Below are 16741 nucleotides of genomic sequence, written 5' to 3' on the forward strand. Positions count from 1 at the left end.
AAAATCTGGAGCCAAACAACATTGGATTTTTTGTCAGATCAAATTCAAATTGCGAGATCGTCGCTCATCCGATGATTACGCTAGCCTACTTTTTCAATACTGCTACGAACGTCCAGATTTTACTATAAAACATTTCGACGCTTCGGATGCAATTGCCCTCCGTGGTTATAGGTTTTGAGCGAAACTCGGATCTACTTAAAAATCCCCTCCCTTTATTATATCTACTAAACAGTGTCCACCCCTGTAAATAAATTGAGTAAATTCGCACTTGAGCGTTGTATGTAAATTCGAATTTTGCTGCATTTTGATTGGTCGAAAATTCGCTGCAATTAACCTTTTTAACGATCTCCTCCCCATTCTTGAAAGGGGATTAATAAGAAGATTCCGTAACTCTGCTTTATGAATTTTCGACGTTATGTTTATTTCAGTTTAAATTTCGGTTGATTTTTAGACAGTTGCTCGTTTTAATTAATTCTGTCTGTCCGAACTTTTTGCAACTCTCTATATAAAAGTCAAGAAACAGGCAGAAACTAAAAAAAACTCAAGATATGCGCCAAACCATGATAGTGAAAGACCAATGTAATTATCAATCGAAACAAGCCCACTTGAGATTGACAGATTTTTCAAAATACCGTAGTTTCAAAACTACGCTTATTCCTGCATCAGTACATGAAAAAAAATGCGGAGAATCTTTTTCCTCAATGTGAACTACTTTCGAAATTATTTTCAATAGTCTTTCACAAATCATCAACATTTGAGCAAATATTCAACAGACATTTTGCTTACCTCATATAACGTCGACACTATACCTGAACAAACTTCGATTATATGCGCCGATTAGGTGACAACAAGTGGATCTGTTTTCGTGCCCCCCAATTTTGTTGTACAAATAATGCGCTTAAAGCATTTGTAAATCAGCCTGTCAGGTTTTCTACAAAATAAAGCAAACAGGAGTGTTCCAAGGCTCTTGGAAAATAGTTGCCAGTTTGACAGCCAAATGTATAGGGACAATTTCATTGACAAAACTTTGAAGGAATACCCCGATGAACTCAGAGCTAGACGGTACATCTCAAAGGAAAAGGTAATCAGTTTGTAAAGTAACTAGACTCCTAATAAGACTCCAGTTTTCAAATAAGTTTAACCTCACATTTGTGTTCAATCCTAGGAATATGTACAATCAATTAAGCCAGCTGATGTTCAAACTTTGTTCCGATCAATGCCGCCAATGTTCTGGAATATCATTGATGCTGATGCTTCCTTGTCGGCCGCTGACGGCTGCCAGAGGTTTTCGACATGAGCGGAAAGACGAAGAGCCCTTCAGCAGCTGCTACCCTGCTTTTCCGATGTTGGCTCTGAATGAGCTTATGGTGCATTATGGTTAGTATCAAAGATTAATCTGATACATTTTTGTCGAAATAAAAGAAAATAGAGAAAAACATTTTTATATCACCAGAGACACGATACCGCCACAATAATTAGAAGATCTGGAGGAGGTCTGGAGAATTCAGCAGGCGCACGACAAAGCTTTAGATAACCATCTTGCCAGAATAATTTACGTAAGTACTTCTGGCGGAATATCATCCCAAATACTGAAATACTTACTTCCGTATCCTAAAAACTGCACCCAGTTTAATCGCATATACTGAAATACTCAATTGATCCCAAAATTGAGTTTCGCAATTCCGTATATTGAAATGCCTAATTTTGTATTTTAAGCCAACAAAGGAAAGGCTGGCGAAAAAAGAAGAGATGGATAGCCTCTTCCAACACCATCGTGGGTCATGCGGAGAATTGCTAATGGGGGCATTGCCTGCCCAAATATTAGTCAAAACGGCCTGAACACATTCTAATACCACATTCAAAAGTATAATCTGGACAGTTTTTATTAATTGATTTTTTAATGACCGCAGATTTATTAATTGATTTTTTAAAAACATTTTTTTTTCTATAAATAGAATTATGATTCTAATGTTTAGAATGCAGTCTGAGTAACTAACTGAGTTACTGAATTTCAGAAAACATGATGAATGCTACAACGGACGAATCTGAAGTGTGCCCATTATGCTGCGACGACGGACGGGAACTGTACAAAATTCACAGTGGCGACGTTGCACACAAGTTGTGTTTTAGATGCTAGATGAAGATACAGAAGGCGCCTTAGCCGAAGTGCCCCTTCTATCGGCGGGACTTGCCGCCTTTCTCTTCGTGGATTCTCTGGTAATTATAACTTTTGACTTTGTTTATTGTTAAACTAATTAAACCTGGTTCCATAGGAGCAACCTCGTCTTTCCACCTTTGACCACTAACTTGAACCTTCCCAATGTAAACCACAAAAGAACATCCAACCCTTCCTCCATATCGATCATGTCTTACCTTTGTTTAGTTGCTCTGACACAGATGAGGATACAAATACCGGGGATGATGATGAGGAGGGAGGAGACCAGATTGAAAACGAGACATGAAGGAGGAAGTCGAGATTGAAGTCCACACAGTCAGATAATCAATAAGTTTCAAAAGCTCAAATCTCAATCATTGTACTAAAACAATTTATGATTAGTTTATTAGAAAACTGTTTTTTTTTTTAGTGCAAACAACCGCCCTATGCAAATTGACCTATGCAATTGCCCTATGCCAATATGATGATGGACGGGAACTGTACAAAATTCACGGTGGCGACGTTGCACAAAAGTTGTGTTTCAGATGTTAGATGAAGATACAGAAGGCGCCTGAGCCGAAGTGCCTCTTCTGTCGGCGGGACTTGCCGCCTTTCTATTCGTGGATTCTCTGGTAACTATAACTTTTGACTTTGTTTATTGTTAAACTAACTAAGCCTGGTGCCATTTGAGCAAACTCTTCTTTCCACCTTTGACCACTAACTTGAACCTTCCCAATGTAAACCACAAAAGAACATCCAACCCTTCCTCCATATCGATCATGTTTCATCTTTGTTTAGTTCCTCTGACACAGACGAGGAAACAAATGCCGGGCAAGATGATGAGGAGGGAGGAGACCAGATCGAAGTCGAGGCAGTGGTGCCATGCCGTGACTCCGACTCGGAGTCGGAACCGAAGCAACTGAGGAGTGTCTCCGAGTTTGAACTGCCTTGAACGCTTTTGCGTTCTCCTACGCGCGGGGTCTCGGTCGTGGGCGCGCTGTGATCTCGGAGGTCTCCTCGAAAGATAATTAGTCTCGTACCCTCGTTCAAAATCTTAAAATTGATTACTAAATTGGTTTTTGACAAGTTCAATAAAAAACTACTAAAATATTTTATGACAACATTTTTATTAGAAAACTGTTTTTAGTGCAAATGCCGCCGTCGTCACGTTCAGCATTTTTGTTGTCACAGTCAGTATCATCCACACAGTGCCAACCTTACCTTATTGGTAGGTTTCAAAACCTCAAACCTCGAAATACTTTACTAAAATATTTTATGACAAGATTTTTATTAAAAAACTGTTTTTAGTGCAAATGCCGCCATCGTCACATTCAGTATTTTTGTCGTCACATTCAGTATCATCCTAATGTGACATTCAGTATCATCCACATAGTGCCAACCTTACCTTATTGGTAGGTTTCAAAATCTCAAATCTCAAAATACGTTACTAAAATTTTTTATGACCAGATTTTTATTGAAAACTGTTTTTTAGTGCAAATGCCGCCGTCGTCACGTTCAGTGTTTTGTCGTCACAGTCAGTATCATCAACATGTGATATTCAGTATCATCCACACAGTCAGATAATCAGTAAGTTTCAAAAGCTCAAATCTCAATCATAGTACTAAAACAATTTATGACTAGTTTATTAGAAATATGTTTTTTTTTTTAATTCTAACAACCGCGCAAATTGACCTATGCAATTGCCCAATGCCAAATTGCCGTTTTCAGAGAGACCGGTAAATCAGGTAGTATGTCTATGCTCCCTTATCAGTAAGTTTCAAAATCTCAAATATCAAATCATATTACATAAAGCCTGGGGTCGGACCCTCATCGTGAAGGTCTAAAATCTCAAATTATTACTAAAACGGTTTTTGACTAGTTTATTGGAAAACTGTTTTTTAGCCCTCACTTATAATGCCCCATGCCACACTGCAAACCATCCACAGTCAGTATCATTAATTTGCAATCAGTATCATCCACAGTCAGATTATCAGTAAGTTTCAAAAGCTCAAATCTCAAATATTTTACTAAAATTTATGACTAGTTTATTAGAAAACAGTTTTTTAGCCGTCAATCATCAGCACTCGTACCTTTATCAGTAATTAGAATGACGACGAGGTGGAATGCTAAACAAAGGAATGCCCTAGTTTTCAGAGTACCAGCTTTATCAGAGTACCAGCTTTATCAGAGTACCAGCTTTATCAGTGTCACTCATATCAGCCCTTATCAGTAAATCTAGAAAACTTTAAGTAGTTAGTCTTTTGCTGTGCTTCCTACTGTGCTTCCTACTGTGCTTCCTGATGTGAAATCTTCTATATCGCTGCACATATCATTTAAATTGTTTAGTTTTTGTAGTTAGTGGAATTAAAAATTCCAAATATTTCTTTTTGATTTGGGAAAATTGGCTCTACTGAAGCTAATTGTAATTGTTTTTCGGACCCACTCGTGTAATCGTAACTCCGCGCCCAAATGATAACAATTTTGGCTGTATAAATTAATCAATGGTAGATGCTTTCACTCAAAACGTGCTCATGACGATCAAAATGTGGTGGTCCTCTCCTTTCTTAAAAACTATAGAAATATATCGTCAACCCTCGTTTTATTAACTCACTGTTCAAACCTCGTTTTCCCTTCTATAATTATGTCAGAGTTTGCCGGTCAAATATTAGAATTTCCTGGGGTTTCAATTGATTGCTTCAATGGTGACAACCGCAAATCTACGGTTACTTTTCTTTCGCACTGTCATACAGATCACATGGTGGGCTTTAATGAGCGTTAGCTCTTCTTCGAAAAATTAAAAAAACTATAACTTGAAATTTTTTTGTCATAAAATTTCGGCTGCTTTGTTGAGTGCATTGCCGCTTTATGTTGATTTAACTCCATATATAGTACCTCTGGATTCAGATAATGAGACAACATTGAATGTTTCATTGGAAGGGGACGAGACTCATACCCTAACTGGCACTCTTAATCCTGCAGGTCACTGCCCAGGTTCAGTAATGTTCTTACTAGTTTTCAAAGAAAAATCTGTTCTTTTTACTGGCAATTTCAGATGGCAAGTTGGTCATACGAAGCGAATCAATCATATTTTCGACAATTTACAAGAAGCTGCTGTTCATAATTTTAATAAAAATTACATCGACACAACGTTTTGCAAAACAGATTCCAATTTCATACCTTGTAGCGAGAGCTGTCTTTCAGCCATCTTTCAAGCCGCGTCCGCATGGCTCTGTTCTTTTCAAAATAATGTGGTCCATTTTTGTAACAAAACTCGCTACTGATATAAGTTTTTGATGAAAGAGCTTGCACTTAGATTCAACACTAAAGATCACGTTTCGTTATGTCAGTATCAACTGTACAAGTTTGTTCCGTCAATTCAAAATTGGCTCACTTAGATTGCGAAAATACCAAAATCCATTTCTGCAAGCCGTCGTGTGCGTCTGCGAACTTAAATCTGCCTTGCAAGCCGCTCATCTCAAGTCCAGAACCGCTTACAATCATTCCAACTGCAATGTTCTTCACTAAAAACGAGATAATGGGAGATTGGTTACAGCAGTGTCTGAGAGAACCATTTGGTGCTGTTGTCCTTCCACTCTTCAGCTGACGAAATAATTGATTTCCTTTCGAGTCTGCACTTCGAAAGTTTTACACCCTTCGTTTGCCCGGATAAAGATACTCCACTTCACTCTGTGAAAGCTTTTATTTTAAATTCGCTCAAACATCAGAATCTAAACACGTCAAACAATTCGAGTACAAAGTTGTGGAGAGAGAAAAATAACTTCAATAAGATAGGCAAACGCAAACATTAACTGGAGAAATTTTCAACAAACACACCAGACTACGAGTACCATAGTGAGCCATTAAGACAACAAAAACGCTTTGTCGAAGGTGGAGTTTTCGAGGGAAAGGATTCAGAAACAGCGAAAACAGCCAAGGAGACAAATTTTTCAACAAAAACACCAGACTGTGAATACCATAGTGAACCATTGAGACAACACAGACGCTTTGTCGAAAGTGGAGATTTCGAGGAAAAGGATTCAGAAAGAACAGAAAAATTGATCCAATTGTTCAACAATATTTAAAAACAATATTTTAATTTTCGAACTGCGTTTTTTGGTAACCGCTTGTAAAAGTTTTTCTTTTCAGTTTTAATTAAACGAGGGTTTTTAATCCAGTTTTCAGAGGACATTTCAGTTCAGCTTTCAAAAAATACAATCGAGCCGTCCTTTATCTCGTCTCAAAAATTGATGAGTGCAATGATAATTTCTGAACCATCTCATCTCAAATACCGATGAGTGACTTAGCTGCCATTTCAAACTGAACCATCTCATCTCAAATACTGATGATGATGTTTTAACCATAACTAAAACATCTCATCTCAAATACTGATCAGTGACTTGCTCTCATTTCAAACATGAACTGCCATTTCAAACCGCATAGTTAACCAAAGTTTTAAGGTTGGTTTGTGGATTCCGCTGACAAATGGATCAGTCCTTTTGCGTTCAAATTCCTAAAGATAATAAATCAAATATTCCACCTCTAGCTTTTAATTGTTCATATGCAAGTTCAGTAATAAACAAAATGCGGAATCCACTTACAATTTGCGGAATCCACTTACAATTTGCGGAATCCGCTTACATTTGCGGATTCCGCATACAAATTTTGCGGATTCCACTTACATTTGCGGATTGCACATACATTTTGCGGAATCTACTTACAGTTGCGGAATCCAGAACAACTAGCTATATTTGCTTGTTGCGGAATCCGCAAAAAAAAACAAATGTGCCGACAAAATTTACGTTACAGGTATATGCATGCGAAATCCACTGAAATTTTGTTTGTCGAATCCACTTACATTTTGAAACATATTTGAAGACTTGTCTCTGGAATCCGGGAACACACAGACACAAAATTGTACACAGTTTGTACACATCCAGTGCACAGTTTGGCCTCGTAATGTCTACGACAGAGAGATGCCGTGGTGGCAAACAACGAGATTAGTTGCAATCAGATGAGAGTTTTGGTTGGAAAGCCAAGTTAAATCCTAAAAAATTGGCAGCAGGGTTCTGTCATCGCTTAAAGCAGCGGTCCAAGAAGTAATAAGAACCTGAAGGATTCGAATGACTAAATATTGAAGTTTATTTCGTTGCCTTTGCGGATTACTTGAGATACACGAATCCACAGACACCATCACCAAAACGATCCAGGCACTCATATCACCTGGATGGAGCAAATCGGTGATGACCAGCTGTCATAAACTAAAAACGTTGGTGAGCTTCTTAACAAAAAAATTTTTATGTTCTACCTAAACCCAAAAGTCAGTGATGCTATTTCAGAAAGTAGCTTCTCGATTACGCAGAACGAACTCAGTTTGAGTGTGTTTCCGACTAAAACAGCCATTTCAATTAGAATTTAGAGAGGACGTAAATAAGATAACTATAAAAAATACCGAAAATACTGAGAGGAAAAAATTCCAGAAAAGACAGCATACAAAACAGCACACCCAAATTAATATCAATTTGAGATAATTGATATGGCTAAACCCTATTAAGTACTTTAGTGACCAAATCAACGGAGCAAAAACTTAATTACGAGACGAATTTAAAACAATTTATTCAAATGCATCTTATTGTTTAAAACTGAGACAGATGATGGCCTCTCGGACGGTTTGAAGTTTCAGAATGATACACACCAGAAAAAGTGGATATTAGAACTCGCCAGATGAAGTAGAACTCTTGGAAATTGAAATTATCGTTAACCAGCTCGAAGTATTAGAGATGTTTCAGATTGCAGTCAAGCTGATAGAGGATAAAAGGCCAAAATGCCACAAAGATAGGCTGCTACAACTTTGTAGAAAAGGCCATAGAAGTAGAAGACAGGAGAGGCATTACTAGAAAGTGATAAATTACGAAGAAGTGACCATGGGCGCATTCGTTTTAGCAATGATAAAATTGAGCGGAATCGATTGCATCGATTGCGTTTTGGTGTGATCTCCGATTTAGGAGCTCCTTCACGGCAAAGAATGCTTATCTACTCCTGTAAGAAAAATTTGTCGCGATAAAGGATCACTTGAAGTTCTATTTTAGATTCGGTATTTGAAATCCATCACGTCGAAGGCTGCCTATCCTATCCTCAGATGAAAGCTTCTCCAAATTGGAAAGTGCCTAGTTCTTCAAAAAAATGTCTGGTTAAAAAGCGTTGAGGATAAAAGACAGGGAGAAAATCGGATTTGTTTGTGGAGTAGCTCTATTGTAGTAGAATCTTTCGTCAATTGGGTTATGCAACGCCACAGTGACTTTACGAAGATTATTTCACAGGCGTTGACGAAAGTGACAAAAAACATATGATAAAGATTATGTGAATCATGTAATGATAGAAACAAGCACTCAACAATTCTATAACAAGCATTAATCCCCTCTTGGTGCAAACTAGAAGAGAACAGGCCATGCCTTTCACTTTTTCTATCCAGAGTCAATGTGAAAAGAGCAATCTAGTAATAAAAAAGGCCTAGGTGAATGTTATTCTTGCAACACCGCCAGAGCACCAAGGCGCCAGAGAAACAAGTACAAAACAGTGTTATGGGGTCAAAATCGTTTTCGCTGGCTCAGCACGCCCGGGTGTTTCAAAACGAAAACCATAAATAGGTAGCAAGAAACTACTGAAGAAATGGAGAGGTATTCCAGATAACCGAAGTGCATCAGCACATCGCTTGAGCACAGGGCGGGTGGCCCACTAGAGACTCTTAAGCCGCACGTTTACTCGGTAGTGCAGCATCATACTAGAGAATCTTGACTATTTTTTTCTGTGGTGCAATGGCCTGTATGCAAAGTCAACGAAAGGTACTAGAGAGAAAACAATTCGGACGAGATCTTGAGCATGAGCAATTACGAGAAAACAGAGATAGCATCAGATGCAAATGTTTTTGCTGAAGAAAATTGTAATGAGTTGGAACAAACTGAAAACCAGAATTCAGTAGAACTGGATACTTTTTCTACTACTAACACACTGAGAGGCGGTTGATGAAAGACAAGCATCACATAGAAAAGATCTGATGATGAGCTCATACGCGATACTATAACACTAGACTACTTGAGTATGGAGTTGCCCGGCATGTGTGAGATTCCCAACAAAGGTTAAGAAGTCATCAAAGACGATGAGTCATACGAGTAGCAAGCACGCAAACTTTTCTGAATTAGGAATCAATATAGAGCAGTGTGAACTAGGGTGGAGAAAAACAAAAAGCTAAAACTAGCGTGGATAAAACCACAGGCCCTGACAATTCATCGAGTGAACAGGGCAATCATCAAAAATATCATTGATGTCTGGCTTGACATCAATTTTTCAAAACGGCCATGATGGAACAAAATTTGAAAAACTATAGCCCTATATGGCCTTGTATATATTATTTTTTGATCGTGATTGATTTAGAACTGACACTTTTTCGATAAAACTAACCCAATTTGAGAAAACGAGTGAAAAATTTCGTGGCTCTCATTTTTTGTGGTCTTTGCACTTTTAATGTTCGATATTGGAGTTCGCCCTCCTTTTAACAAAAGAGAACTGAACTTCAAAACATCAAAAGTCAAACCGCAACTTAAAATTGAGCGTGAACAAATTAAAGTCTTTTTTCCTGATAAAAACAAACAAAACAATATCATCAAGACTTCTATAAGAGTATTCACACCGTTCAAGACTCTTATAAATATAGGAAACCGAGTAACTAAAAAACTTCTAAAGCTAAAACTTTTTTGCTCATCGATTGAGGCAATATGCGGCCACTAAGCCAATGTAACATAGGTCGAATCTTATCAGGGCAGAAATTTAAAATTCTAGCAAGCACATATGCAGCTGCAGCGAGAAAATGGTTATCTCTAGCGATAAATCGGTTGCTAAGAGTATCAAGTAAATGAGTCCACTGAGAAGAGTCCTGCGAACAAAGTTGTTTAAAAAAAGTCTAAGAAAAGTGGTTTAAATTTTTTTAAAGTAGTCTAGTACTCGGTTGAAATATCCTTGGTTGTCGCAAGAGTACCCATTCAGAACTGAGTATTCTAAATTTTACACAGAGGCAATGGTGCGCTTCGCAAACATTTCCGAGAACTCGACAAAAAAGCAACCCTTTCAAATGAAACAAAAGTAGAAATAAGCCTCAAATTACAGTAAATTGTTGTCATGTAGGATTAGATCATCTGACCTAGAGAATATGAGTCTCATGCACAAACCACTCAGCCACGGACGCTAGACAGTTTACAAACACTAGCCACATTTAAGGCAGCGAGCAGAATCCATGAAAATTTCAATGCTGCAGATCGGGATTTTGAACTCAATAGTCTAAAAAACCGCTCCAACCGTTCAAGTATTGCTTCAAGTTAGGCACCAAAGTACGCAAAATTTATCTATTGCAAAATTTGACAGGATAATCAGAAGTACTTGAACGGTCCGAGGGACACTTTATTCTGTGAATTTTTGAGCTTAAACTTGTAGAGTAAATTGAGCCTTCCATTTTTGCTTAAAAAAACACAAGACTGCTAATGTGAAAGTTTAGCTGATGTTTTCATGTTCAACCGGTTTGACCTCCATACACGCGAAGTGTATCAAAAAAATTTATAAGCGTTGCGATGAGGGTCAGAGGAGATAAGAAACTAATTGCTCGCGATGGAGTCCAGTCAAGTGAAAAAAAAATTTATATATTCTTTTGTTCATTGATTCTTTCATTCATCTCAACAAAACATATAGTGAATGAGAAAAAAAGAATACGAAGATTTTGAACCACTGCTTTTGAGACAAATATAATTAGTGCCTACAAGTAAGAATTTTGCTTTAATATTTGGAATTGGTTTTTAAAATGGACAAAATTGCTCGTATCAGGGTAAATCCTCTTTGCAGTTCTATGGAGTGAGTTCTTTTTTAGAAAAAGGGTAACATTCAAACAAATGATAAAATTCAAAAAACTTTTTAGAGTTCTATTTTTGAAAATCAACCCCCCACACGCTATGTAAAGCACGTCTTATATTTTGCGTGTAGCAAATTATTAAATGAACCAAATTGCTCGTCTAGATTCAATTTGTAACGATTTGTAAGACGGATTAAATCTCCGCTTACGCGTTAATATTGTTAGTCAAAAATCGGAGTTTGTCTGGAGAAAAAAAACCCAAGCACAAAAAGAATAGTCGGAACAACAACTATTTTGGAATCAATAACTTGGGACAGCAGTTTGAGTTTGAAATTGCAGTTAACATGTAACCGGACCATTCGTATCAGAGTGAAATCCCGAAGCTTTAAGAAGTTGTGTTAGCTTTAAAAAACTTGAAGAAACAAATTCGTTAGATTTTTTTAAAAATTATGATTCTTTTTTGTAAGTGATTTATTTAGTATATAGAAAACCCACTGCTCGTATCAAGTCAAAACCCTGAATGTTCCTTTTCCCTATTCATTGGACTTGAAAAGTTTTTGATTGGTGCATGACTGCTCCTATCACTGCCAGGTTATAAATTTTAAGCTGATATAAGAAAATTCCAAATGTTAAGAATTGAATTGCATATGGAATATATGAGACCCATTATCTTGCCTCAGTTCAACTTGGATTGATTTAGCGGAGCGGGATAATGTTTTTTCAGCATCAAGTAAAAAACGAGCAGTTTAATTGGACTCATTTCGCAGCCACTGGTAGTAAATTTAGCATAGTGCTGAGTGCAACTATTAGTAAAACACGAAACGCAAAGGATCGAAACGCAAAGGAGCAAATTTTTTTTCGCAAATTTGTCTGAATAAAAAAACCACCCGACCATATTCTTCGAAAGTTGAAAAAATAATTAAATAGACTAAATAGCTTCTCTCGATTTAATTTGGAACAATTTCTAAGACGGATTAAATCTCCGGTTACGCGTTAATAGCACAAATTATATCCCAGAAATGGCAAAATTGGCTGTTTTTAAACCCCCAAAACTTAGCAAGAATTGATCATACGTAAAAAATATTTTTAAAAGCTTTGAGCTCAACACTACAATACCGTTCGAAATTCCGTCAAAAAATGCTTATTAAAAAAACGACGAATTTGTCTGTAGAAAAAACTCAACACGATCAAAATTATTCCGTCATTTTGTTTGAAAAACTGAACAATAACATCTGAAAAAAGTGAAAAACATAGATGAAATCTTGAAAATTTTTTTAAATTGTTCATTTTAAGTTCTGCAATGCATACATTGTCTTAATGAAACTCAATCAGGATATAAGAATAACAAAATTCGGGTTATGTTAATAAATTTTCTCGAATTGGAACTTCAAGAAATTCAGGTGTATGAACGCAATTGCAAATTCCCATAAATCCAAAAAAAAACACCATTCGATGAAAAAATAGGACGCAAAATTTACAATTCAAGGTTACGATAAAACGTCTGGCAAAATGCCAGCTCAATCTTCCAATGAATAGCTCCTCAATTTTTGCCTGGAAAAAGCATTTGTGAAGCGAGTTTAACAGTTTAACATATTTATAACCTTATTTCAACAAATGATAAAAATCGAAGGAAAATGACGAAAGAAAATGACAAGGAAGCCGTTTAGTTTAAAAAAACAAGGCGAATATGGCGAAAAAACTTCATATATCGAAATTTCAATTTCTTCAAAACTTTTGCAAGCTAGCGATTAAAGATTAGACAGAAAATGAAGGAAATTTTTACACTTATTGCAACTCTAATTTTTAAAATCTATTTTTTGCTGTTCAATGCAAAATAAGGAGACTAAGCCGATGAAACGTCAGCCAAAACCTTTCGATTAAAAAATAATTTAGAGAATGTAAAAAAATACTCAAAAACTGCGCTTGTGAAATAGCAAATATTGTTTAAATCTGAGACAAAAATTTCATGCTTTGGAAAACTTAAGCCAAAATGGGCAGACAAGAGGAATTCGAAGTTTTCCCAGACACACTATGTCAATTCCATACATACTCAAAAAAGGTCCGCCTAGGATTTGAATTCCAGATTTAAGTATGCATAGGCTCCAATGTTACCTCTAGAACAAGGAAGATGCATCTTGGAATTTCAATTTGAAACACAGAGGCGAAGTCGCACTTTGCATACACAAGAAAAAGTATAATCAATAAGGCTACTGGGAAAAACTGAACGAGTAAAACTTTGAGTCTACGAATTGTCTTAAGTGACGCAAGCCAATTAGCAGTATAAGTCAATTTGAAAAAGAAAAAAAATATATCAATTTCAAATGCCTCAATTTATAGAGCGGACGCGTTTTAGCTAGTATACGAAACAGTTTTATAAAAACATTCGACCCTGCCCAGGTTCGGACCCTATTGTTTTGTTGCGGATCTCCTCCCTACCTCTACGCTACAGATTCATGATACCTTGAAGCTAAAGTGCTATTTGTACAACAAAACTGCTCGTATCAGGGCGAGCTCTGAAAATTCGGACTGCCTTAAGGTCTCTGGAGCATTAATAACCTGAAAAAATTAAATGTAAAACTTTTTTTTTAATTTGAGATGTTTTTGTGAAAACATTCCCCCACACGCCATATTAAGTACAAAGTGATAAAATTTGCTCCTATTAACAAATCAATTATGGCATATAAGCTTCCTTGAACCAATTTGGAACGATTTCTAAAAAGGATTGAATATGCGCTTACTCGTTATTAGCGCGATATATAATGCGCGTTAATTGTCCCAAATTGGCCACAATGGCAATTTATAAACCACCATAACTTTATGAAAAATGATCACAGATTAAATATTTTTCCAAACTTAAGCTCAGGACAACAATACTTTTTGAATGATAAAAAAACCCGGTCAAAAATGGCTAGTTAAAAAGTCGAAATTTGTCAGAAGAAAAAAATCCAACCCAAGCACAAACATTCCGTCACTTTCGTTACGAAAGTCGGAGCAACAAGTTATCGAATTTCATCTTTTTGTTTAATGATGGCCTCTTATGTTGTTCGAATTTTCAGACTGATTCACACCACGTAAAAAGATTAGAACTCGCCAGATAAAGTGGCGCTCTTGGAAATCGAAACTGTTGGTGGCCAGCTCGAAGCCATCACAAATGCTCCAGATTGCAATCAAGCTGATATAGGCTATAAAGATCAAAATGAAATTGAGATAGGCTGAAGCAATTTTCTAGAAAAGGCCGTAGTATCCATAGAAGACAGGAGAGACATTACTATAAACTGATATTCCATTACTTTCGTTACGAAAATTGGAACAAAAATAGTCGGCGTTAATAACCTTAGTGCTGGCTGTACTTACCAGCTGGTATTTATCGAAATGAACACTTTCAAAATGAACACATTTTATCGCAACAATATTTGCGTCTTAAGAATATTTGCGACTTAGATTGGAGAAAAAAGATAGTTCATACTATAACACAAGCTAAGTAATAATTAACTTCAATTTCCAAGCAAGATTTTTAAAAGGTGTTTACTGGAAATAAAAAACGTCTAGTTCCTGATTAGAGCTCTCGCAAGTGAAATTAAATAATGTTGATTTTGAAAAAAAGATGCCAAGACTATGGAAAGTTAAATTAGCATCGGAAGAAAACCTACCAAGTAACAATCATACTTTCGCAGACAGCGATTGAGCCCAGAAAGAAATGTTTTCAGTTCTCACGCACACACGGTTATAAGAAAATTTTTTTGAGCTGATCAATGACTTAATCTTTAAAGCTGAAAAAACTGAGCTGAAAAAAAATACAGTATTCATAAAAGTAGTCATTTCGAATAGAACGGGCATCTAAAACGAACAAAGACATACAAAAGAGTCTTTTGGTTGGCAAAAGAACAGAATTGGAGGTGACCACCAATTCTATCAATCTATGTCATTTTGCCGTAATCATTTTTTTAGCGGTCTATCTGTTGGTTGCAATACTTTTGCTGATCGCAAAGGTAAACGAAACATAAAGTCAGTCGGAAAGAATCCACAGAAATTTCGATGGGCCAGGACTGAACCATCAGATATGACTCATTATCAGTTCACTAGATCCCTCGCGTACTGACACCATACTGTTACCCGAGTTGCACACACATTTGAGAATAAGCCACAATGAATCATATGCTATAAATTGGTCTATGCTATAGAATTTGTGCTGCTAACAGATAATGAAATGCAACATCTTCCTATTTTTAACACTTCAGACTATACTGACCACACTAAAAACATTGAATTGAAGCTACTTTTTCATTAAAATTGGCAGAAAATTCTCGCTTATTTTAGAAAAAAAACACTGGTCATAAATATACTAAAACTGTCCCATATATAATAAGACACAATTTGCTTGATAAATTAATAAAAACATATTATATTTTTTGCTAAGTTTACGTCTAATCTAAATTATCCAGCGGGGAATAGTCAATAGTCAAGTTCGAGTTCTGATCAGCTGAAGATCCTTCTTCTCCAGAGTTACTCGCTCCTTCATCGAGATTAATTTTCTTCTCTGCTGGTTCGCTCTTCTTGATGCTTATCAAATTAGCCATGTCACTTTCTGTTTCTGTGTTTAGCTGTGGTTTTTCGTTAATGTTAGATGTCTCTTTAGTCATTCTGTTGTTTCTTCTGAGCTTGAGCCACTCTTCTATTTTCTCTTTGAGCTCCTTGTTTGGTTGCACCTGAATAGAGACAATTTATTATACTATCATGTAGTAGTGACGAGTTTCAAACAAGTTTACGACAGAGGCGAAGCTCAAATTAACAAACAAAGGGCAAAAAGTAGCTCTAAAAGAGAAGTAAGGAAAAAGGTTAAAATTAGTATTAAAGAAAACTTTTTCATGCGCCGGAATTGAACCCCTGATTAGTCCCCGCAAATGACGAGTCTCACGTCCTCTCATTTGCGCAATGGTCGCATGCTAATTGGGAAACGTTAAGGAAGTATAAAACACAGATGCTAATAAATTTCCAATATTATGTAGCAAAAGCGCCACCAAATGAGTACCTTCCAGTAGCAAGTTAGATTAGAAAAGAGGATTCCTAATAACATACTACGCTCGATAGCTCGCTTGGGCAATTAAAATAGATAAGTACCAGTTTTTGAAATTTTTAGCACGCTAAAGCTAGTTTAACAGTGCTTAATAACCAGATCGTTTTAAACTACTAATTTGGAAGCAATATTTTTTTTTCAGAATCGGTTGGTTGCTTTTCGTTTTGTCTATCCAAATATTTTGCTATTCATTCCTCTTAAGTTTGGAGCAGTCGTTTCATACTGGTCGAGGTAACAGAAAAGCTATCATTGCTTTCGTGCGATTGCGACAGCGAAAAAATAAATCAGATCGATAATTTAACATGAACTCGCCTGTTCCATGGTTAATGGCTGTCGGTTGAAAGGATCAGTCTGGTCTGTCAGAAGATGCCTCGCAATTGTACCTGCAACACATTTGTGCAATAACGAATGATTTTGCTAGGTGGAAGTTTGATGTCTCTTATGATGAAAAACATTCTACTCTTGAAATTTTTTTCGTCACACCCAAAAAATTTACGGTCCGTGAATAGCCCAAATTTCGTTACCTTTTGAATTTCGAAGAAAAATAAAATGGCCTTTAAAGCTTTTCGAATTTTTAGAACAATTTATGGTGAATGTTTATGTTAAAATGAACCCAATTTGA

At 36.5% G+C, this 16741-nt stretch overlaps 1 protein-coding gene across 1 annotated transcript in view; it reads right to left on the minus strand.

Moving 5' to 3' along the window:
- Positions 1-15378: 15378 nt before the first annotated feature.
- The window catches only part of LOC134854609 (ubiquitin conjugation factor E4 A-like), a 214089-nt gene continuing 212726 nt past the window's right edge, over positions 15379-16741 (minus strand). The window contains exons 20-21 of the mRNA XM_063870946.1: positions 16432-16502; positions 15379-15751 (exon numbers count right to left, since the gene is read on the minus strand). Of these exons, the coding sequence (XP_063727016.1) occupies positions 15470-15751; positions 16432-16502 (353 nt within the window). The 3' untranslated portion in view covers positions 15379-15469. The remainder of the gene's footprint in view (positions 15752-16431; positions 16503-16741) is intronic.

This window comes from Symsagittifera roscoffensis, chromosome 9, assembly GCF_963678635.1.
Source record: "Symsagittifera roscoffensis chromosome 9, txSymRosc1.1, whole genome shotgun sequence".
Taxonomy (NCBI): domain Eukaryota; kingdom Metazoa; phylum Xenacoelomorpha; order Acoela; family Convolutidae; genus Symsagittifera; species Symsagittifera roscoffensis.